Source organism: Channa argus, chromosome 4 (genome assembly GCF_033026475.1).
Source record: "Channa argus isolate prfri chromosome 4, Channa argus male v1.0, whole genome shotgun sequence".
NCBI classification, from domain to species: domain Eukaryota; kingdom Metazoa; phylum Chordata; class Actinopteri; order Anabantiformes; family Channidae; genus Channa; species Channa argus.
Genome location: NC_090200.1, coordinates 11738786 through 11762362, shown reverse-complemented (window position 1 = coordinate 11762362; position 23577 = coordinate 11738786). Strand labels below are relative to the sequence as shown.

At 41.8% G+C, this 23577-nt stretch overlaps 2 protein-coding genes across 3 annotated transcripts in view; one reads left to right on the top strand and one right to left on the bottom strand.

Moving 5' to 3' along the window:
* Positions 1-7162, top strand: part of pik3c2g (phosphatidylinositol-4-phosphate 3-kinase catalytic subunit type 2 gamma) — a 14025-nt gene extending 6863 nt beyond the window's left edge. Inside the window, exons 17-33 of one of the 2 annotated variants that reach the window (XM_067501926.1) lie at positions 235-328; positions 527-621; positions 1937-2117; positions 2199-2306; positions 2426-2518; positions 2608-2737; positions 2836-2972; positions 3066-3235; positions 3322-3478; positions 3563-3672; positions 3773-3941; positions 4422-4540; positions 4619-4715; positions 4797-4854; positions 4964-5043; positions 5165-5287; positions 5674-7162. In XM_067501926.1, the coding sequence (XP_067358027.1) occupies positions 235-328; positions 527-621; positions 1937-2117; positions 2199-2306; positions 2426-2518; positions 2608-2737; positions 2836-2972; positions 3066-3235; positions 3322-3478; positions 3563-3672; positions 3773-3941; positions 4422-4540; positions 4619-4715; positions 4797-4854; positions 4964-5043; positions 5165-5287; positions 5674-5826 (2074 nt within the window). In that variant the 3' untranslated portion in view covers positions 5827-7162. Of the gene's footprint in view, positions 1-234; positions 329-526; positions 622-1936; positions 2118-2198; positions 2307-2425; positions 2519-2607; positions 2738-2835; positions 2973-3065; positions 3236-3321; positions 3479-3562; positions 3673-3772; positions 3942-4421; positions 4541-4618; positions 4716-4796; positions 4855-4963; positions 5044-5161; positions 5288-5673 lie in introns of both variants that reach the window. The other variant, XM_067501925.1, reaches the window with a different exon arrangement.
* Positions 7152-23577, bottom strand: LOC137125825 (1-phosphatidylinositol 4,5-bisphosphate phosphodiesterase zeta-1-like). Its single transcript, XM_067501929.1, has 11 exons — positions 23382-23577; positions 22398-22599; positions 19330-19474; positions 18889-19041; positions 17140-17358; positions 16840-16996; positions 16072-16188; positions 14162-14334; positions 11980-12106; positions 7601-7750; positions 7152-7354 (listed from the first exon to the last, which is right to left on the bottom strand). The coding sequence occupies exons 1-11, from the start codon at positions 23572-23574 to the stop codon at positions 7272-7274; spliced, it is 1719 nt and encodes a 572-aa protein (XP_067358030.1). The 5' UTR covers positions 23575-23577; the 3' UTR covers positions 7152-7271.

Here is a 23577-nt window from a genome sequence, read left to right as displayed (position 1 = left end):
TGCATATAGAAACGCAGACACAAACATGTGTGCAAAGCAACTAAACCAACTAAAATACTGCAAAATAATACTAGAAAAAATACTAGATAATTACATGAAATAAAGGGGCAAAGACTGGTTGTCAACTGATGTACTGTATCTTGGTTCAGTTCTAACTTTCACCTGATCTTAATGATATGTGGACATAATAAGGAGATGACATAAAAATAAGTGTGGTGTTTTTTTTTTTTTTAGTTTTCATGATCAGACGGTGCGAAAGGCTGCAGTTCAGTACTTTGAGCAGATATCAGATGGAGAGCTCGAGGTGTTTCTGCCACAGCTGGTCCAGGTATGGACCATGTTGTTCTAACTATAGCTTCTGTGATTGAAGGTTTAATATTTCAACAGTGTGTTGAACTGGTTTAAGTCTTCAGATTGTAAATATGACGCCACACACGCTTCGTGTTGACTGTTTGTTTGTATTTGTATTTGTATTTGTATTTGTATTTGTGTTTGTAGTTGTATTATCAGCACTCTTGTTCTGCAGGCTCTAAAGAGTGAGTGGAAGTTGGACGGACCTCTGGTGATGCTGCTGTTGGAAAGATCACTGAAGAACATACGAATTGCCCATCAACTGTACTGGTGAGCAGCAGAGTCAGACAGCAAACTGAGGGGATGTACAATGGTGTAGTTTCATTTACCTTCTGCACATTGGTGCAAGGTTTTTATTTTTTTTTTTACACCAGATGCCCTTCCTGCCACAACCCTCCCATTTTACCCTCCCATTTTAACCCAGCCACCAAGGGCCATTTGACTCCGCTGCCTTCTGCATCTCAACTCAATGCTCAAATCACTGAGCCAACAGACCCCAGTTCCAAAAACGCTGGGAGGATGTGTAAAACGTAAAGAAAAAAAAATGCAACGATTTGCAAATCTCATCAACCCATATTTTATTCACAATAGGACATAAACAACATATCAGGTGTTGAAACTCAGGAATTTTGCCATTTAATTGAAAATATTAGCTCATTTTAAATTTGATGACCGCAACACATGGGGCAACAAGAGGTTGGAAAAGTAATTGCTGCAGAACTTAAAGAAATGGAGAAACATTTGACAACTAATTAGGTTAATTGGCATCAGGTCAGTAACATGACTGGGTATAAAAAGGAGCATTTCAGAGAGGCAGAGCTTCTTGAATGTAAAGATGGGCAGAGGTTCAACAACCTGTGACAAAAATTTGTGGAAAAATGTTCCTCAACGCAGAATTATGAAGACTTTGAAGATGCCACCATCTACAGTATATGATGTCATCAAAAGATTCAGAGAATCAGGAGAAATCTGTGCCCAAGGGACAAGGCTGAAGGTTTAAAAGTGGAAGCGTGTGATCTCCATTAAAAACAGGAATGATTCTCTACTGGACATCACTGCATGGGCTCAGGAAAACTTCCAGAAATCACTATCTCTGAACATACTTCGCTGTGCAATCCACACATGTGAGTTAAAGCTCTAAAGCTCAAGGAAGAAGCCATATGTGAAGACAAACCAGAAATGCTGCCGCCTTCTCTGGGCCAAAGCTCATTTAAAATGGTCTGAGGCAAAGTGGAAAACTGTTGTTTTTTTTTAATGCATGGACGCCGTGTCCTGGGGACCATGCAGCTTGTTATCAGCAGACAGTTCAAAAGCCTGCATCTCTGATGGTATGGGGGTCTCCTCCCTCAACTCTCAACTGCTCTCCTCACTTCCCAGATGTTTACAGACAGTTGTTAATAGAAAAGGGGATGCTACACAAGGGAAAACATCACCCTGTTACAACTTTTTTTGAGATGTGTTGCTGCCATGAAATTGTTTATGCTCTACTGTGAATAAAATATGGGTTTGTTAAGATTTGCAAATCATTGCATTCTGTGTTTATTTGTGTTTGCACACCCTGTACTAATGTTTTATACAATGACAGGCTGCTGGAAGATGCCCAGAATGACCCCTACTACCAGAACTGGTACAGTAAAGTCCGAGCTGCTCTGTTGCTCTGTTGTGGCCGGGCACTAAGGCAGGAGCTTGAGCGTGAAGCCCAACTGGTGTCTGTGCTCGTGCAAGTGGCTGAGAAGGTTCGCACTGCTGATAAGGCTCGACGTAAGGTCCGTAAACAGATGTGTCATCCACGCTGGCTCATAATCCTCTATTCATTTTATTAATCTTTGCTTTATTCATGTCTGTAGAATGTTTTAAATAAAGAAAAAGAGAAGATCAATGACTTCTTCAGTAATGGAGTCAGCTGTTGTCTACCACTGGATCCTGCAGTGTGTGTTAAGGCAGTTGATGTGGATGTAAGAACATTACACAACTCGTTACACCTAGAGTTGACAGTAGATCATTATTCTTATCTAGTTTGCACAGTGCTGTACCCTTCTGATCCGTGTTTTCTCATTTTGGTATGAACTTACAGGCTTGTAAGTTCTATAACTCCAATGCTACTCCTCTGGGGATCCAATTTATCTGTGCTGACCCTCTGGCCAAAAACGTCAGTGTCATCTGTAAGGTTAGTACATCATTTATTGATCCCGGCTGCTGTCTTGAAATGAAAACAAAAGGACTTCCTCCTTTTACTCAGTTAAATGTGTCTCTCAGACAGGAGATAACCTTCGTCAGGACATGCTGGTGCTTCAGATTGTCCGTGTGATGGACAGGGTGTGGCTCCAGGAGGGTCTTGACCTGCAAATGATCACCTACAGGTGTCTTTCTACTGGCACGGCTCAGGGTCTGTTTGATTAATTTAGTGTGTTTTAGAGTGTACACAAACGATGTTCCTGTTTTATATCTCCATGGCTGTGAATTAAGGTTTTTATTGGTTGTCAGGCCTGGTGGAAGTGGTTCCAGAGGCAGTGACCCTGGGGAAGATTCAGCAGGAGTTCGGCCTGGGTGGGACCCTTCGTGAAGACACACTGGAGAAATGGTTCCACATGTGGAACAAAACTAAGGACGGCTATGAGAAGGTTAAGATCAGTGTTTTTAATCTCAATCTTATTCACTGTTGGTGGCACGTAATTTTGCCGCACTGTGTAACAGTGTCCCATGTTTATGCACAGGCTGTGATGAACTTCATCCACTCATGTGCAGGCTGGTGTGTGGCCACGTTCATCCTGGGAATCTGTGACCGCCACAACGACAACATCATGTTGAAACCCAGTGGACACATGTTCCACATTGACTTTGGCAAGATAATGGGCAACGCGCAGATGTTCGGAAGCTTTAAAAGGCGAGTCACTGTAAGATTGAGTGGCAGGAAGATACAGAAAAACGGTCATAGTCAAAGATATAAATGTGAATTTTTTGCAATGACAGGGACCGGTCACCATTCATCTTTACATCTGGGATGCAGCACTTTATCACAGGCGGGGGGCAAAAGCCTCAGCGTTTGCATCGCTTTGTGGAGCTCTGCTGTGAAGCTTACAACATAATCAGGGAGCGCTCTGCACTGATACTGAGCCTGCTGGAGCTGGTGAGACCTTTTTACTTTAACAACTCAAGGTACATATGATTTTATATTTATAGATGTAAGACTTTTTCATTTGTGTTTTTAAAGATGCTACGTGCAGGAATGCCAGAACTGAAAGACTTTAATGACCTGCAGTACGTCCAGAACAACCTCAGACCTCATGACACAGTTCTAGAGGCCACATCCTACTTTACAAAGTAATTTAATGTGCAATATGTTGATCTACAAAGCTCACAATATTATGTCTGCAGTTATGTTATTCATTGGTTATATGTCTTTGTGTCTCTGCTAATGTAGGAAGATTAAGGAGAGCATAGGCTGTTTCGCAGTCAAGTTTAACTTCTTGACACACAACATGGCTCAAGGAAAGAAGCAAGAACCTCTAACCCTGAACGGCATCCCTGCTCCTAGCAACAACATCCAACAAGCTGTCATAGAGGAATACAACGCGAAAGGAAAAGATGTGGTAAGAGGGAAATGTGTGTCTTTCTAATGAAATATTGTTGGACCACAGTCGTCTTTCAATCACTCTCCAGAACTATTAGAGGAGTGTTACTGCTGTTTGTTGGCATTTCACTGCTCTTTGATCAGCACATGCTTCCAAGTGTCAGATTAAACTCGGTGACTAGAGTAGAGCTTCTTGTCAGTAAAAACAGAACCGTGGAGATCCCTTCAGTAAACCCAGGATTATAAATACGTTCTTATGATAATAAGAATAATAATGGATAAAAAACTAAAAGCTGTACCACAGCTGAAACCTTAACGAACCTCTATGAAGTTTTGCAAATCTTTGGGGAACCTCCCTTCAGCTGCCTTGTTGCATATAAAATAAAATAAAGTCATGACGGTCATTAAGGAGCTCCAGCATGGATTCTGGGTTGTCCACACACTTGTGGTTCGTTCACACTGTTACCTAATTAAATCATTTGTTTTGGTTGACTTCCAGGTCTATAGACTGAGAGTTACCATCGATGATGGTTTTCTGACCAGTGATAAGACATTTGCACAATTTGAGCTGATCCATAAGGAGCTGCAGAAATACTTCATTGAATCTATGCTCCCACAGTAAGTAGGAAAACAATACATACATGCTCATTCTTTTTAAGTGTGTATGGTATAATCTTTGCCTATTCTCGCTAAAAGGTTTCCTACTTGGTATCAGATGTCAATCACTCCAGGCAGGAAGATGTCTATGCTAAATAAATACCTAAAGCGGCTGTTTGAGGGACCCTGTAAGGGGGTAAGCTCCTTTAGGACTGCATCTCTCGTAACACTGTACCTGACTCTAGCTTGCAAACTAACCTCTCTCTGTCACCTGCAGAATGAATTTGTGTGCAGCTTATTCCTGGATGGCCCCAGCGTAGACAAACGAAATGCAGGTAACGTTCTGCTCTTAAATTATACATGGGTGCATCAAAAAAAATGCATAAAAGGCAAAAGTTTGTGAGGTAGATTCAGTGACATGTCTTGAGGAAATGTCTTTTTCAGGCGCTCGTGCTCAGATCCAGCTCCGGATTTCCTACTCTGACTGTAAGCTCTCAGTCCTGGTAAAACACCTGAAGAATATTGTGAGTGTACTTCACTCTTATCATTTCTTAATTTGCAGCATTATATAAGAGGAACGCGGGCACTGTATGACTGGGTTCTTTCTCAAAAGTAATTTATGGAGTGTCCTCTTTTCAACAGAAGCAGGCGAACGGCTCTAACCCTGATGCCTACGTGGTCACGCGTCTGAGACCAGACCCTAAGCAACGGTCCAAGAGGAAGACAAAGGTGGTCCGAAATAACGACAACCCTACCTTTAATGAACTGGTACATCATCTACCTTGCTTACCTCTTTTCAGTATATGTTTCTTATCTTGTGCATGTCCTTTGATTTCATGCGCTACTAGTTAATGTTCTTTCAATTCACTTGGACTTTGGATCATGATCCTGTTTTGTGTATCTCTTTGGAGATCGTTGGGTGAACCTAATGTGATGTGATGTGTCCAACGGACACTTCCCACATACTTGACAGCTTCTTATACTCATCCTGCAAAGCCAAGCCTCAACAGACTAAAGTGGATAAATAAAAGTGCCCCAGTTTTGGCAGAAATTCCAAATAAAAGCTGAACATCACTGCAGAAATATTCTGAAATGACTAAATGCATGTTTTGAAGCCGGGACTAATCCATGAAATGTCTCCTTGCTGTTCACAGCTGGAATATAATCCCGTCCCTCTGCTGTATGGGATGGTGCTGGAAGTAACAGTGAAGAGCAAAAAGACTTTTGTGGCGGCAACAAACATCAAACTGGACAAAAACCTGCTGGACAAGGAGAAATGGTTTCCCCTGGGAAACTGTGCAATCTGACTTCAGAGCTGCACTGTACACCAGCTGCCAGCAGGGGGGGCAGTAACACTGAGGCAGAGAACTCATTCAGGGACTCTGTAGACTGTTGAACTGAGACAAATTCACTTTTGTGAGGGAAGTGTGCACTCTCATTTATACTTATTTAACAGATGCAACGAACCACGCTCCAGAGCTAAATGCTGGGAGTGGAGTGGGGTGTTTGGATGAAGTTACAAAGCTGAAGGAACGATTGTTTACTCTGTGGAACATAATTTACCTCATCTGTTAAATTTTAAATGTTAATCAAATGAAGGACATTTGCTAAATAAGTCTGGGTTTTAGATTTAATCCCATTGATTGATGAAGGAAAAACATTACTTTTATTTTCATATTTGCACTTTTATTTGCACTTAAACTTTGTTTTCTTTGCTGTGACACATAAGTGTCCCCCCTTTAAATGTGTGTGGTTACGAGACTATTGATGTGACACAGGAGTGATTCTAGCAGGAGCAGCCTGTCTGTTACCTTAGTGTGTTTGTCCCTTTGGGCTGTGTCAGCTGGATGTCCTTGTCCAGTGGAATTAGAGGTGGGAGGAAGGGACGAGCGAGGTGAGAAGAGTATGTGAGCATGATGACAACTCTGTATCTCTGGCCTGAGGGGCTACGTTAGCACTCTCCTTCTCATTCCATCCTTTGTCTTATCCATCAGTGGCATTCAAACTCACATGCATAAACGGGCAAAGGCAGATGCTAACATGCCAACAGAGAAATACTCCTGGAAAACCACACACAGTCTATTTATAGACTATAGATTTATAGAGGATTTATAGGCCGGCCTTCATGTTACCTTAATATACGCTCCCACTGACAGACCTGCTGACCCGTACTCTCCTGTCTCATTCATAGGAGATGGTGATGAATGAGAATGGAAACAGACTTCCCAGCACTAAATTTGATTCAATAATGTCTATCTCTGTGAATTCTATTTATATTACACCCTGCTGGGTCTCACAGGAAGGTAGAAATTGCTGGCTGCTACTCTTTCATAGTACTGTTCATGGGTACTGTATGTTTCCTGGAATCATTCAGCCCTAATAAAAGAATTCCATATATTGTTTTGGAATAGATGATTAAACCCCAAAGTATATCCTATATGTGATGAACTTTGCATTTCTGAAACTATTAATATTGTAATATTCCTCCCAGAATTTCTCTTTGACATTTGCAATTCAGACAGTTATGTCTTTTTAAACCTGCTGGAACGTTCTGGCGTTTTCCTCTGCAGCCCACAGTGCAGGCTGTAGAAAAGTGGCGCGTCTATTTTTTGACAATAAAACTGGTATTTATATCTGAAGAAATGGTGATCTAGATTTATTTATATATCTTCGTTGTTGCTGTTGCATCAGCTATGCTCTATGAGTTGGCAAAGTGCGTGTGAACGAGAGAGAGAGAGAGCGAGAGCTGTTTTCAGGAATACCAGACAAAGACAAAGAGGGAGGCTGGATCTAGACTGCATCCATCTCGGGACAGGAGAGGCACCCAGCGGTAGCCTGGAGGTGTAGAAGGAAGAGGGGTGTGAAAATGGATGTATGTATAGTTACTTAATACAGAAGCATTGCACAGATGCACAAGATCATTTCCAATAAAAACTCAAGTGAAGAAACCTTCAGTAAAGCTGACACACTGAATGATGGGAAATACAATAACGGTCACACAGTGTCAGCTGCTCTAACTTGGCTCTTTATCTGTCTCCTATCCCCTCCTCCCCCATCACTCTTTTCCCCTCTGCAGCTCACCTTTCTTGAGACTGGTGAAGGGCAGAGTGTACTGGCCCACGAAGTCACTGCTGAGGAGGCCAGTCTGATCTCGGACGCAGAAGCGGATGAGACAGAGCTCGGGGACCCTGATGCTGAAGTTCATGTCTGCATCCCAATGAGGACTTAGAGCTGTAATAATAACAGAATAAATCACTTCATTAGAATAAATATGCCACTATAATACATATATCAATCTATTAATCTATTTGCAATAAAAAGGAATTTGCTCAAGTTCCTCTGTTCAGTTCTCTTATAAATCCACATTCATTTGCATCAACCTGTGACTTTATCCTTTTCATAGTGTGAAATGATTTGATGATTTATTCCCATGCATATGTGCAGCCTCCAGGACTCTTCACTATCTCTCTCGCTCTTGTTCTCTCCTTTTTTCCCCTTTTTGTTTCATGTGAGAGACAACAACACAGCAGTGTTTCCCTGCAAAAGGTTTGATTCTAAGTTCATTTCCTTTGTGCCATTTCTGCAAACACAAACACCAAATCAAAATGAGACACGCTTTGAAACTCATGAGAAGTTTGTCAGAAACCAACAGATTAGGAATAGACGTCCACACTATAAAATCCAGATGACAGTTAATTTAGGAGCCAGAAAGAAACTTTAAAATGGAGCATCCTAGTGACAATTTAAAAATACTTTTTACAACCATTGATGTCAGTTATGATGCTCAAAATCACAGCTTCATCCAGTTTCCCGTCATAGCCATGATGCGTGATGGACTTGTTTTCAAAGGAAATCCACTCCTACATTTTGAATAATCTCATTGACACATTTTTTCTCAGAAGCCCAACAGCTGCTCACATAGAAAGGAGAACAACACCAACTTACAGAAACCACAGAGCATTGTTGTCATAGAAAACTCCCCAGGAAATCTTGTACAGACATTCATGTCTCGCTCAGGATAAACTGTGTCCACCTTTTGTCTATCACCATCATCAGGTCAAAATGTTAATATGGTGGTCAATGTTTCACCTCTCATCCCAACTTCTTCTTTTCCTTTCGGCTGCTCCCTTTCAGGGGTCGCCACAGCGAATCATGTGCCTCCATCTAACTCTATCCTCTGCATCCTCTTCACTCACACCAACTAACTTCATGTCCTCCCTCACTACATCCATAAATCTCCTCTTTGGTCTTCCTCTAGACCTCCTGCCTGGCAGCTCCAACCTCAGCATCCTTCTACCGATATATTCACAGTTTCTCCTCTGAACATGTCCAAACCACCTCAATCTGGCCTCTCTGACTTTATCTCCAAAACATCTAACATGAGCTGTCCCTCTGATGTCCTCATTCCTGATCCTGTCCATCCTCGTCACTCCCAAAGAGAACTTCAACATCTTAAGCTCTGCTACCTCCAGCTCTGCCTCCTGTCTTTTCTTCAGTGCCACTGTCTCTAAGCCGAACAACATTGCTGGTCTCACCACCGTCTTGAACACCTTTCCTTTCATTCTCGCTGATACTCTTTTATCACACAACACACCTGACACTTTTCTCCACCCGTTCCAACCTGCCTGCACTCGCCTCTTCACCTCTTTTCCACACTCACCGTTGCTCTGAACCGTTGACCCTAAGTACTTAAAGTCCTGCACCTTCTTCACCTCTGCTCCCTGTAACCTCACCGTTCCACCTGGGTCCCTCTCATTGACACACATGTATTCTGTCTTGCTGCGGCTAAGCTTCATTCCTCTGTTTTCCAGAGCAGACCTCCACCTCTCTAGATTTTCCTCAACCTGCTCCCTGCTCTCACTACAAATAACAATGTCATCTGCAAACATCATAGTCCAGGGAGATTCTTGTCTAACCTCATCTGTCAGTCTGTCCATCACCAGAGCAAACAAGAAGGGGCTCAAAGCCGATCCTTGATGCAGACCCACCTCCACCTTGAACTCCTCTGTCACACCTACAGCACACCTCACCACTGTCTTACAGCTCTCATACATGTCCTGCACCACTCTAACATACTTCTCTGCCACTCCAGACGTCCTCATACAATACCACAGCTCCTCTCTCGGCACCCTGTCATACGCTTTTTCCAAATCTACGAAGACACAATGCAACTCCCTATGACCCTCTCTGTACTTCTCCATCAGCGTCCTCAAAGCAAATACTGCATCTGTTGTACTCTTTCTAGGCATGAAACCATATTGCTGCTCACAAATGTTCACCTCTGCCCTTAGCCGAGCTTCCACTACTCTTTCCCACAACTTCATTGTGTGACTCATCAGCTTTATTCCTCTGTAGTTGCCACAGCTCTGCACATCTCCCTTGTTCTTAAAAATTGGTACCAGTACACTTTTCCTCCAGTCCTCTGGCATCCTCTCACTCTCCAAGATCTTGTTAAACAAACTAGTCAGAAACTCTACTGCCACCTCTCCTAGACACTTCCATACCTCCACAGGTATGTCATCAGGACCAACTGCCTTTCCGCTCTTCATCCTCTTCAATGTCCTCCTCACTTCACTCTTACTAATCTTTGCTACTTCCTGCTCCACACCAGTCACCTCTTCTACTCTTCGTTCCCTTTCATTTTCCTCGTTCAAAGTACTCCTTCCATCTTCCCATCACACTCCTGGCACCTGTCAATACATTTCCATCCTTATCTTTAATCACCCTAACCTGCTGCACATCCTTTCCATCTCTATCTCTTTGTCTGGCCAACCTGTACAAATCCACCTCTCCCTCTTTAGTGTCCAACCTAGCATACAAGTCCTCATATGCTCTTTGTTTGGCCTTTGCCACCTCTATCTTCACCTTACGCTGTATCTCCCTGTACTCCTGTCTACTCTCTTCAGTCCTCTCAGTGTCCCACTTCTTCTTAGCTAACCTCTTTCTCTGTATACACTCCTGAACTTCCTCGTTCCACCACCAAGTCTCCTTGTCCGCTTTCCTCTTTCCAGCTGACACACCGTGTACCCTCCTACCTGTCTCCCTGATCAAATTAGCTGTAGTAGTCCAGTCATCTGGAAGCACCTCCGAACCACCCAGAGTCTGTCTCAGCTCCTCCCTGAAAACTAAACGACATTCTTCCTTTTTCAACTTCCACCACTTCGTCCTCTGCTCTGCCTTAGTCCTCCTTATCTTCCTCACCACCAGCATCATTTTACACACCACCATCCTGTGTTGTCTGGCTACACTCTCCCCTACCAATGCTTTACAGTCACTGATCTCTTTCAGATTACAACGTCTACACAAGATGTAGTCTACCTGAGTGCTTCTCCCTCCGCTCTTGTACGTCACCCTATGTTCCTGCCTCTTCTGAAAGAAAGTGTTTACTACAGCCATTTCCATCCTCTTTGCAAAGTCAACCACCATCTGACCTTCTGCGTTCCTGTCCTGAACACTAAACCTGCCCATAACTGTCTCATCACCTCTGTTCCCTTCACCTACATGCCCATTGAAATCTGCACCAATGACAACTCTCTCACCTCTGGGGATGCTCTGCATCACTTCATCTAACTCACTCCAGAATTTCTCCTTCTCTTCTAACTCACATCCTACCTGTGGGGCATAACCACTCACAACATTGAACATCACCCCTTCAACTTCCAGCTTCAGACTCATCAACCTGTCTGATACTCTTTTCACCTCTAGAACATTCCTCACAAAATCCTCTTTCAATATAACTCCTACTCCATTTCTCTTCCTATCTGACCCATGGTAAAACAACTTAAACCCTGCTCCTAAGCTTTTAGCCTTGCTACCTTTCCACCTGGTCTCCTGGACACACAGTATGTCCACCTTCCTTCTCTGCATCATGTCGATCAACTCCCTAGCCTTCCCTGTCATAGTACCAACATTCAAAGTCCCTACTGTCAGTCCTACATTCTTAGCTTTCCTCTTCTCTCTCTGCCTACGAACACACCTTCCTCGTCTTCTTCTTCGTCTTCGACCAACAGTAGTCCAATTTCCACCGGTACCCTGTAGGTCAACAGCACCGGTGGCGGTCGTTGTTAACCCGGGCCCCGACCGATCCGGTATGGAAGTCTTTGTCACGATTCGCATGTTTGATTTGGCATGTGTTTTACGTCGGATGCCCTTCCTGCCACAACCCTCTGCATTTATCCAGACTTGGGACTGGCACAAGAAGACACTGGCTTGTGCCCCCTTGCGGTTGCATTTTCACCTCTCATCCCAACAACTTCATTATTTCTTACTATTACTATTTCAATATTGATACATTAAAATAAAAGTCGCCATGTCTAAATTCTGATCTGAAAAAATGAATCAGACTAATGAAAGAAGGGCCAAGTCTGGCAATGCAGGTGACCAAGTCAAGCCACAGTCCAGAGATGTACTGTATATACAGAAGCAAAGTGTCAGTGCACAGTTTATGTCGCAGTACTTACAGTTGTTTTTGAGAGTGTGTGTGTTTTTTCTGCGGGAGTCAGATGAAATCCCATGAATCTCTACTCTAACAAAAGGGTCCAGAGTTTTACCATTCTTGGGGACAGGTAGGTTGGAGCCACTGATCACCTGTAGGAAGGCAGGCACACACATGAGAAGCATAAGAACAAAATCCAAACCAGGAACAAACAAGAGAGGCAGTTAGTAGAGTAGAGTAAATAAAAGTAGAGCCTCTCTGCAGTCCTCTCACATTTAGCCTTCCCTTCCCCGGTCCTGATCAAAGACAAACCTGCATGTACTTATCACGACATGCCCCGCTTGGCACTGGTGGGGCTTTACAGCATCTGGGCCAAAATTACTGTGTCTTTTTTCTCCTAAACTCACCCTACAAAACACCCCGCACTGTGCACAGTAACTGAGTGCACAGATAGCAGTTTCATAAAGATTTGTTATAGACGAACAGACCATTGCTTACTGTATTGTTGACAGTTTAATGCTAAACAGACTCATAAAAGCTCAGAGGGAAATATTGTTTTCTGGCGCGGATGAATAATTTAATGTTCAAAGATTGAAAACTCGACTCTATCTAACTTACAACACTGAATGCTACTCATGACTCTGGCTGAGTTGAGAGCTGAGTCAAGATTGCTGGATTTTCCCTGAAGTGATCAAATAATAGAATGATGATGTGAATAGTGAATAAATAAAGGTAGTTGTTTCCCAGGGCGTCCAGAAAAAGAGCACACTGCTTTCGATTTCATGCAGTGAGCTGGGAAGATATACAGTGTGCGTACATTTCATTGGTCTGATGTGCTTCTGCTTAAAATTCTAAACAACCTTGTGAAGTCATTTCTTTCATCAGAGGTACAGAATATCAGCATTATATGCATGTGCATATATATATATATATATATATATATATATATATATATATATATATATCCATCTATCTATCTATCTATCTATCTATCTATCTATCTATCTATCTACAGTAGTTGCATTTAGTAACTATGCTGCCTGAGAAAGGTCTACTAAGTAAATATTTTCGGGACTGGATATGGTCAAAAATCATAAATCCACAAGTAATAATGATTTGCCATCAGTTCAAAGGTCAGTTCACTAACCTGGAGACGTATCGATAAATTTGCTTTTATGTGTTCAGGCTTTGAGATCATTAAAACACATTTTAAAGGTTTAACAGTAACATCTATTTCAATAAACAAAGTACCTTTTCCTCTGGATACTCAAGTTAAAAAAAGAACCTTTTTTCACTTTAAACTTTGACAAGAAAAAAAAAGAATAACAATTTAAAGCACTTGTAATGTAGCACTCAGAACATGCTTTATTTGTTAAAGACTTCAAACTTCAATTGCATCTGGCAAATAATTGCTGTCAAGAGTTTTCATGATGGCTTGGGTGGAAAATAGTTCTACTAAAAACTTTATCCTGGAAAGAGATTTTTTTAAGTATTGTAATTATATGTTCCACTAACTTGTTTTGGATTGTGGTGGAGGATGAAATGTTAGAGACAGATATCTGAAAACCTTTACAAATTAAAACTAAAACAACCTGCATGGCTAAACACTGGAGTTAACTCTTTAAGTGTCTTTCTCATCTGCAAGAGGTCTTTTGCTCCTATGTGATCGCAGGCAATTACACATATTGTCTTTGCTTTAGAAAAGCCCCAGATATCTTTTGAAAGCCACGATTATGTTCAACACATAAAGCAAATTGTTATATCTCTATAATTGGACTATAGTCCTTATGGGCAAACGACAAATCTGTAACTTGATGTGTCTGTGTTATCCACCCTTTGTTAAGTGGCTTAGATACAAGTGCTGCTATTACTTTGCCCCAAGATGCTTAGAATAATCATTTATTAATTGGATCCCAGATGTAATTGCATTAATTCACAACTCTTTCTCATTTCCCCTCACTTTGACAGGGAGATAATCTGTTTAAACACAGACACATCATTGTTGGTTCACAGCACTCAGTAGGAAAGCATTTATCTCGAGGCAAAGAGTAAGATGAGCTTGACTGCACAATGTCCCAGATTTTGAGACATAGACACGTGTGTATATACACGCTAAGCACACAAACATAGAGTCCCATAACATTACAGTTTAATCCCTAAATCCAGCCAGAGTGGATTATTCAGCGCTGAGTGCTCCATAGCTGTACCTTAAGCAGCAGGTGTGTGGGTTTGTGGCTGCGCTGGCTGCAGCCAGGATCAAAGCTCCTCTGACTGGACATGAGCACCGGTGGCTTCAGGACGTATCCACAGCCACCGTTGTCCTGGAAACGGCCGACATTAAGGTCCATGGGCAAACCCAGGGACTGAAAATTTAGAGCCACTGTAAAACACAACGGGACACATTTGTGAGTATAAGGAGCCACAAAGCAAAACATTTACAGACACAAAAGTAAGAATTCAGAAAGCTTGTTGAAATAAAACGAGTCGCATGATCTTCCTGCATTCCTTCCCTTTTCTAAAGCTCTTTATTTTGGAGGGGGGAGCTAAATTATACAGTGATTTAAAATGTTTCCGCAACAATGGCGTACATTGCATCAGGGAGGCATTCAAAATCACCAACTGTGCAGTAAGTGCATGTGCGGTGCAAAGCTCTTTGTGAGCCATGTGTGCTGCATACACAAGTCACATGTCTTCAGTAGCATCGATGAATACACAATTTTTACAGACATGTGAATAGATTCCCAGATAAAGAAAGCAGCAGATGTTACCCTGCCCGTAGGTTTGAATTACATCTTTTTCCAACTAGATAGACGGATGCGACAGATGAGCAATGCAAAAACACCTTCAGTTTGTGCTAAACAACATTACAGTTCATGTTGTGTATCATATTGGAAAGACCTAATGGATGTTAAGCTCAGCTAACTGTAACTAATCTATCCAGGCTGATTTGTACCGCAGTCTCCTGTAACTGAGAAAAGTACCGATCACCATCTGTTTAGTTGCCACCACAGCACGTAGACAGTCTGCTCAGCTATCAGCCATGTCAGTCAGTGGCTGGCTGACAGAGTGAAAATGATGGACGAAGAAGATGTGTAAAGACAGGCGAAGTGACAGGAACAGTCGCCACGACAGACCAGAGTTGTGACTTTGGGCTCATGGACAAATCAGGCGTATACTGAGAATTCGGAGGCATGATTTGTTGAAGCAAAGCTGAAATGTCTCTGGGCCATTATGCTACTGCTGTGCATAGATACAATATGTATGGTGCACAGGTAATCCCTCATCAGATGCCTGTCTATAAAGACATGATGATTTCAGAAAGGAACTTTGCAGGGACCCTAGAAAAGATTGAGTTTAGAGAAAAAACAGGATTAAGAAAAGGTGTGAAATGGACTGGGAGAGGACTTCATGTGGGGAGAGCACAGATGAGGTGTTCAGTCTGTGCACTGGAATAAAATTCTCCTTTCACTACTAATCGACAGGGCACTTGGTCAGGTTGTTCCCTTTGAAGTTCAATAATGGAAGTTACTGGACTGCCTCTGTTCAAAGGTTTTAATGGATTATGATGGTTCCTATGTGTGTGTGTGTGTCTGGAGAACGTTTTGATTTGTGCTAAAACTGCTGACACAAAAGAATTTTTAAAAAGTAGCTTTCCATATTATTTTTGGATAGATGTTTTTTAGGATTTCAATGTTGAAACATAGCAGAAACAACACCAGCAAGTAAGACTAATAATCCATCCATCCATTATCTTAAATCTTCTCCTGTTTAGGGTCGTGAGGGGGCTGAAGACTTTCCCAGCTGTCAGTGGTGGTGTACACCCTGGACAGGTCACCAGACTCTCTCGTGGCCAACACAGACAGACACACACAGACAGACAAGCATTTACAGTCACAGGCTATTTGGAGTCACCAGTTCACCTAACATGCATGTCTTCAGACTGTGGGAGGAAACCAGAGAACCTGGAGGAAACCCACGCGAGCACAGTGAGAAGATGCAAACTTCACACAGAAAAGCTGCAACTGACTCAAACCTAGGGTCTTCTAGTTGTCAGGCAGCAGCGCTAACCACTCCACCAGAGGAGTATGTCTCCTTTGGTGGACAGGCGTACACTCACCGAGTTGTGAACCGATGTTCCAAAACTCCTGAGGGTTGTAGTTGGATGAAGATGTCCTGGAGCCCGCTGGGTAAATCCTGCTGAGGAAGTTCTGGTTATGCCGAACAAACTCAGCACCTGAGGAGGACACGCAACACTCAAAGGGCAGACACACTCATTATGTTCAGTGAAAGTTCAGTGATTCACATGCGACTTTGCACATTTTATTCCTATGACCTTTTATTCCTCTGGTTTATGAACAGCAACAGGGTCACTTTTTAATAGCATCAGTTATTAAAACCCCATTTTCCAGTGTGTTGTACATCCACATTCCTCACTGTTTTGGCAACTTCAACTGTGAATAAGATACGCAAACTGTTTAACATCAAATGGATTCGGGTTTCTAAGCTCCACTGAAACACTGTGTGATCGTTCCAGAGCTACGTGGTTTCCCTGGTCAGCAGGAACAGATTTAATTTCTCCAGTATACCACCACACAGCAGAGCACTGACAGGTTAACGAATATCAGCTGATTGTATCTCTGTGGGCTCTCTTCAATTCCCCTACAGTGAGACTACAACATAAGACACATTTTTGGGCTTGTGTTGTACTTTATTGCATAAGAAGTACTCGTTTATGTTGTATCTGTCATGTGTGAAGGTTTATGGCCTTGGGTATAATTTCATTTCACACACAAAGAGGACCCGTAGGATCTTCAGACTGTATCTTGTCACAGTCAAGCTTCCCTTCAATTGTTTCATGATTTCAGATTATTAAATGACATTTTACCTGAGGCTTTGACTAGCTTGCGAGCTCTCTTCTCTGATAGAGATGTGTTCTCATAATGGTTCTGATTGTCCTTAGCATGACTGAAGCTGATGAACTTGACGGAGCCAGTGTATATGACAAGGTCAGACAGAGCCTTGACCACCACCACCTTCTTCTTCTACTCATCACATTACAGATAGAGGAAAATTAGAAAATATCAACTTCAGGACTAAATATTTACCCTTTGTTTTCCATCTGTTTCAAACCATTGTTGTTAAGCATGTTTTTAATACAGTATGAAATGGAAAAACTCTGCCTTACTTTCTTCTTTGGCCCTGACTTTCTGGAATACCAGAACTTTGTTTTGGTTTGATGATCACCGTCCTCCTCCTCCTCTTCCTCCTCCTCCTCCTCCTCCTCCTCTTCTTCATCATCCTCATCCTCATCCTCATCTACACTCTCCTCTGCCTCTGTCCCTGCTGCTTGTTCTGTCTCAATATTTAGCTTTTTATTCTTGATAAGGACTTTATACTTCAGGTCCTGCCATGCCCACACACACACACACACACACACACACACACACACACACACACACACACACACACACACAGTAGAATATGGGCTCTAATGTGCGAGCATGTACACTTTGCATCCACAAATTTAGGACACAAACATTGACACAGTTACTCTGCACAAACCACAGCCTACAGTCAGTCAGTAGCCACACCCACATCAGACTGTATGAAAAAAGTTTGGAAAGATAAAGAGGCAGGAGTTGTACTGAATCGCTGAATCATACAACTGCTGCTGCTGCACCTGCTACATTTCACCATCCTGGCTATAAATCTGTTAGTATTTTGTACATCTCTTGATATACATGAGTAGCAGTATGCTAACAGTAAAAAACATTATTGTCGGGACTTGGAAGCAACACCACATACAGTAACAGGAAGTCAAGCTGCCAGTGTCATACATTCTGTAAAGGCAAATCAGTCAGAATAATTACAGATCTGATAACATTAACAATCTGTCAGAGTTCATATAGTATGAAAATTATAAGCTTCACAGATTCCTCTGGTACAGTACTTCACTTAAATTTGTCATTGCTGTAACACAAAATGATAGAGAGCTAAAACAGTCATTGCTTATGTTTATGTAATTATTATACAAGGTCCTTAAAGAGAAATCTGATAAAGAGTAATAACTAAAGACAATTGGGTTTATCATCTTTTCTGTCTCCTCTGCAAACGGCTTTAAAACCTCCGTTCTAACTGGCTGGAGTGGGGTAAAAAGTGATGAACACAGCATCACATATTGGTTCCACTTTCATTATTGGATAATATCTTGGCTGTGAAGCTGCAGGAATGTGACACAACATGCCTGGGGTTAACAGTCAAGATGAAATCATCTGCACTGAGGCTTGTATGTGTGCCCAAACTTCCCAAAGATAAAAACTATATGCAGAAAAAAAATCTTATATGCACACTACGGATAAAACACAACTCGTTTTATGCAGTAAATCCCAAAGCAGAAGCCAGAGTTTCTTTGCAGCCCCTGACAAGACAGCACACATTCATCCACTCTCAGGGAAGCTTCCTTCATTCTCTGCCTGATATTTAATAGACCTGAGTGACTGTGGCTGCATCTTCCAGGCCAGTCACTAAGTCAGAGGCTCTAAGTGGTACAGTACAAGTCAAAAAAGCCCAAACAGAGTAATCGAAACAAGCAATCAGCCTAAGTTCCTCAGCACAATTAAAATGATGGACACTTCTCAGGATTGGCCACATCACACTAGATATTTTTAATTCAGAGAGATTAAAGAAGCTCGCAAGTGGAGACGTCCATCTACCCCTACGTCCCCGTGGAGGAGGGATGCGCAGGAAGAGACTAATGAGGCCCCCTGTGCCAATGAAAAGGTCCCCTTTTCTCTTTGTTTAGCCTTTGCTTTGACAGGCAATGAGAATTTATACGTACGGACGAGTACTATCATCCTTCTGCCTGCTTGAGCATTGAACACAGATTCTGCTTTTGATTCACCACTCAGAAACTTTCTGTTTTTCTGAGTCTTACGTTTGGGCTTGGCAGGTTTCCAGTGGTTGGGTGATCCAAGGGAGCTCTCAGCAGCTTGTCCCCCAAGATGGAGATGAGGTGTTGGGCCATGACCTCCTGCTGCCTCCGTGAGCAATGGTTTTCTAGCGAGAGAATCACCGGGTAAGCAGACACCTGTCAAGAAATAATCACACCAGGAAAAAATCATGATTTAACCCCTATTTTTAACAATTAACATCAACCTGAATGAACTTTACTCCACTGTCTGCAGACATATCACAGAGAATGGCCTAACATGCCCGAATCAAAGTCAGCGTGCAAGCAAAGCATTGCTATTAATTACAATGATTGCAGCTCAGTAGGGGCTCCTGAAGTCTACAGAGGCAGGATTAAACACTATATTAGATGGCTGGGGCAACACTCCAGGTAGTACATGTCATGTAACATACTTTTGGCTGTTACCTCAAAAGCATGCTGCTCCACAGTGGTGATGACATCCTTAAAGAGTATTTTGGTGGTCAGGGTGTAGCCATGGTACACTAAAGGCTCCATATCCGGTCCATTCCAGCAGTCAATCTCCAGACAGCGACAGCCTTTCCACAGAGCACTGTGCCACAAACACACACACACAGAACATTTTACACACTGAGCTGTGGCGAAGCTATAAGTGTTTACAACATACTGTTTGAGTATGAGGCACAAGCTCTTTCTTTCAAATCAAGTCATTGTAACAACTTTTAAACTTCTGAAATTTTACAAATTACTCTCACATGTGAAAGATGTAAAGCAAATATTGCACTTAAATTGTTTAACAGTTTTCTTTTATCTGTGTGAATCTGGATTTCTTTTCATCTAACACCAGAAAATGTTGCTTAGCTTTGTAATAAAAAATAATGGATCTTGGTCATATAAAGTTTTGTATTGACCAAAGAATAAAAATAATCACTTTGGAAAGGAGAAATTTTCTTGCAGCCAGGATGCAAGTTATATTAAAGTTCCTCTCCAGACAGTTTAACTTATTTCTACTTTACAGGAATGTTGCATTTTCTAACAGTTTATTCCTTTTAAATGGAAATTCTAGGACACATCATGTCTATGCAGGATTTGGAGAAAAACAGCTAGTGGGGAGAAAGACGGATTTACTGTATGTGAAGTCATGTGGGCAACAATGTGCAGAATCATATTGAGGAATTTCAATATTGTGGGAAATATGTTTTTTCTTTTAAAGGCCTTCATCATTTAACAAGGTTCCCAAGTGATAATATTCTGCTTTCTCCTCCTTTATCTTTGCAAAATTGATTCTGTGTATACATAGTATGCACTGATGTGGATGTGGCAACTGAGCAAATGTAGGCGCTGGTTTGCACAAAGCAACTGTGTTGATCTTTGTGTCCTAAATTTGAGTATAGACAGTTTATAGCGTGTACCATACTCTATGTATGGGGAGGAAATGCCAGGCTCTAGAGTATAAGGTCCTTATCAAGAATAAAAAGAAGCTTCTTCCAATAACTTACTTAGTGTTGCAAAGAGCTACATATGAAAAACAGATTCATGTTGAGTACATCACTAGACAGTAGCCAGGACACAACTAGCCTAGTTTGGAGCAAAGATCAAGCAAAGAGAAACAACAAGCCTGCGCCTAGAGTTCACTACTTAGCACAATGCATCTTGTCTATCTGATCTATACATGAAATGACTTGTATAAATAAGGAGTTGTGGTTTAATTCTCGAGAAACCCTCTTGGTTATTTCCCTGACATTTGACAAGGCAGTATTACATGGAATAAAGCATTACACTCCCTCACACACAATCAGTAAACCTGTACTATGCATACAATGCTACAAAGAATGGGTAGAAGAATGGTTCGGATTAAACAAGACAAATAGAATGTGACTCAAACTTTTGTGCATAAAGTCAGAGTGCTGGTCTAGGTGATGGAAACTGAGGTGAACGATACACGTCCAAAAGGATCCTGTGGCTTTATGAATCTACTTCATAGGTTCAGAGATGAAACAAAAAAGACTAGAGGGGAAACATCTGAGAGAAATGGAGTTTCTGATGAGTTCTGAACTGAAACATACTGTAAACACAGTACAGGCACTGTCTACGAGCTGCTGGTACGGTGTAGACAAAAATAATGTCAGGTAAACATTCACTGTGTTTGGACACACCTTTTCAGGTGCTGGTAGGGCCATTTTGAACTTTATAGCGTCAGACTCGTTTTCCCACTGCTAAACTGGGATAATCACCTCTTTGACGCACAGACATGAGGGTGGATATGGATTACCTCATCGGCTTTTCAGTAAATGAAGCAAGAGGGACTACCAACAGTTTGAACAATTTGTTCACAGGCAGAACAAAATCACCCATAATGTTAAACTGTTTTTAACCATTCTAGTATTAAGAATTGTAGGTAATCTTCATTTGTAATGAATAAAAATGCATTGAAATACTGTGAATGGTGTCACCGTATTAAACTAAAGTATTGTGCTGGTGCATAATTACAAGTTTTTAGAGATTAATCATATTCAAACATGTAGTTGCAGCCCTAGTTTTCATTCAGCATTTCACAACACAGGATTGTGTGAATCCTCTCTTTCGTCACTAAACAAATACATTTGGTAACTACATTTTCTTCACTTTGCCCTCTGTGAGCTAGAGGGATTTATAAAAGCCCCCATTTTCTCCTGCCACCTTGTTGAGCTCTTGAGATGATTCTTTCATTATCTAAGTAAACCAGAGCTTCCAGGCCGCTGGTTTGGATGGTTCCACTCTACCAGCCGGCCAAGCACTCAGCACTTTCACAGGGACCATAAATACAGTACTTCTGCTGCCATCAGCCCCTTCTGTAATCACCTCCATTGTCCCATAAATGAACCACTGCAATTTCACTGTCTGCCTCAGCACGAGTGGGTCAATGAAATGAGAGGGAAAGAGTGTATCCAGATAACACACGTAGGTTTGAAGGAGAGACCATAGAGAGTAATAAAGAGTGTTAGGAACATTTTAGATCTTTATCAGAGCTAAGTGTTTTTTTAATAGATCAGATCGTGTCAGATCTTGTCATTCGCGTACATGAATTTCAGATTATACAAGATTAGTTGGCTAAATTGTTGTAGGCAATAACTTTTTGTATGGCCTGCACACACACACACACACACACACACACACACTATTTAAAATGAATGATTGGGGGATCCAAACTTTAGAACCATGTCTTATTATAATGCAGTCCAGCATGAGTCCACCACCCACTATGACCTCAGTAATACACACATAGTAGCATTATCACCTCTCTGACAGTTTCAACTTAAAAAGTGAGAAATTATAACATTGTAAAACTAGAATTCATGGCAGAGCTGCTCTGTTGGATCACATCAGATTGTATAGGTGTACCTAATAAAGTGACCAGTGGGTGTATATGTCTGTTCAATTATTTTTGATAATTACTGGAGGGAGTTTTTTTCTGGCAGTGAGGGTTGTTTTCTGATGTGCTGTCAAGTAGTACTTTGTATACTGCACTTCCCTACCACACATAAGCATCTGGATGGCTTTTTCCTAGTAGCTGATCTCCAGTCAGGTAGGTGTTGTGTGATGTGGAGATGAAATAACTAGTGAGAGGCTGGTCCATGTCTTGGTACACTAATGTGTGGGCCTGGTTGAATATGCAGCAGTCCTTGGACTCCATGTACCTGAAGAATCCTTCAAATGTCATGGACCTGTTTTTTCTGGCTGCAAGAGGAAGAAGCAGAGTAACACTGTGCCAGTCATAATAAGCATACGTTTTTTTATTTAACTACAGAACAAAGTACAGTAAATGCCGATTTTTAGCAGGTAGTTTGGTTTGGTGAAAGCTGCAGAACATGTCCTTAGCAGTGTTTAAACTATTATTGTATCTACTGATGGCTCTAGAAGAAAATCAGGGGATTTTCAAAGTTCTGGCATCATTATTGTCTTACAAAATATCTAACAGGCCCTCAGTCTTTAACAGCCCTATATGTTTTCATTCCTACCTTCTCATGCAATGTGACCTAATAAACCGTCTGTTGGAATTGTGCTACCTCACAGGGACCCAGGCAACTGTTGCAACTGAAACTGTGTCTACAAATAGGATGGACGTTTGATCTCTGGACTAAATGTCAAATCTCTTCCCATGAAATTATGGCCTACAGTGAAAAACATGAGGTCTGTACTGAACAGACTAGTTGTGAGCCCTGTGACCTATTTGTGTTTTTTGTGATGGTGTTAATTAGCCTCCAGTATGTGGGATCTAGACAACATCTGGTTTACTAGTAAACTGATGTGCCTGGCTCTTTCATTTCCCCTCTGTCATTTCAAACATTTGCCTCTGGGATTACAGCAGATCACTTTGTCAGCCAGGCACCACAGGACTTGTTAAAACAAAATTACCATAATTATTCAACAAAGCCTTAGTCCATAAGAATTAGGGTTTATCCATAGTAATAATAAGCAGCAAGTGGTCGAACATGGTGCACAGTTTCCCCTTGACTCACCTGTCTCTTCAATTTCATATTTGTCAATCAGACTCTCCGCCATCTCCTCATTTGCTGTGCACTCCATCTGTTCCTTGTGGAGAAACCTAAGGAGGGCGCAGAGAGGCAAAGTTGTCTGACCGGAGGTGTAGCATTGGTACACCTGCTGGATTTCAGCTCTCCTGGTGGTGGGAATCTTGCTCTTCTTCATCATCTT

Bases quoted from the DNA above. Each gene is read 5' to 3' on its own strand.
- LOC137125825 (XM_067501929.1), bottom strand. From the start codon at position 23,574: ATGATGAAGAAGAGCAAGATTCCCACCACCAGGAGAGCTGAAATCCAG. The intron at 17,359-18,888 runs GTAAGACTCAGA...TGGGCATGGCAG, and splicing joins GAAACCTGCCAAGCCCAAAC to GACCTGAAGTATAAAGTCCT. The intron at 7,751-11,979 runs GTAAGTACTGCG...TTATTATTACAG, and splicing joins ACACACTCTCAAAAACAACT to CTCTAAGTCCTCATTGGGAT.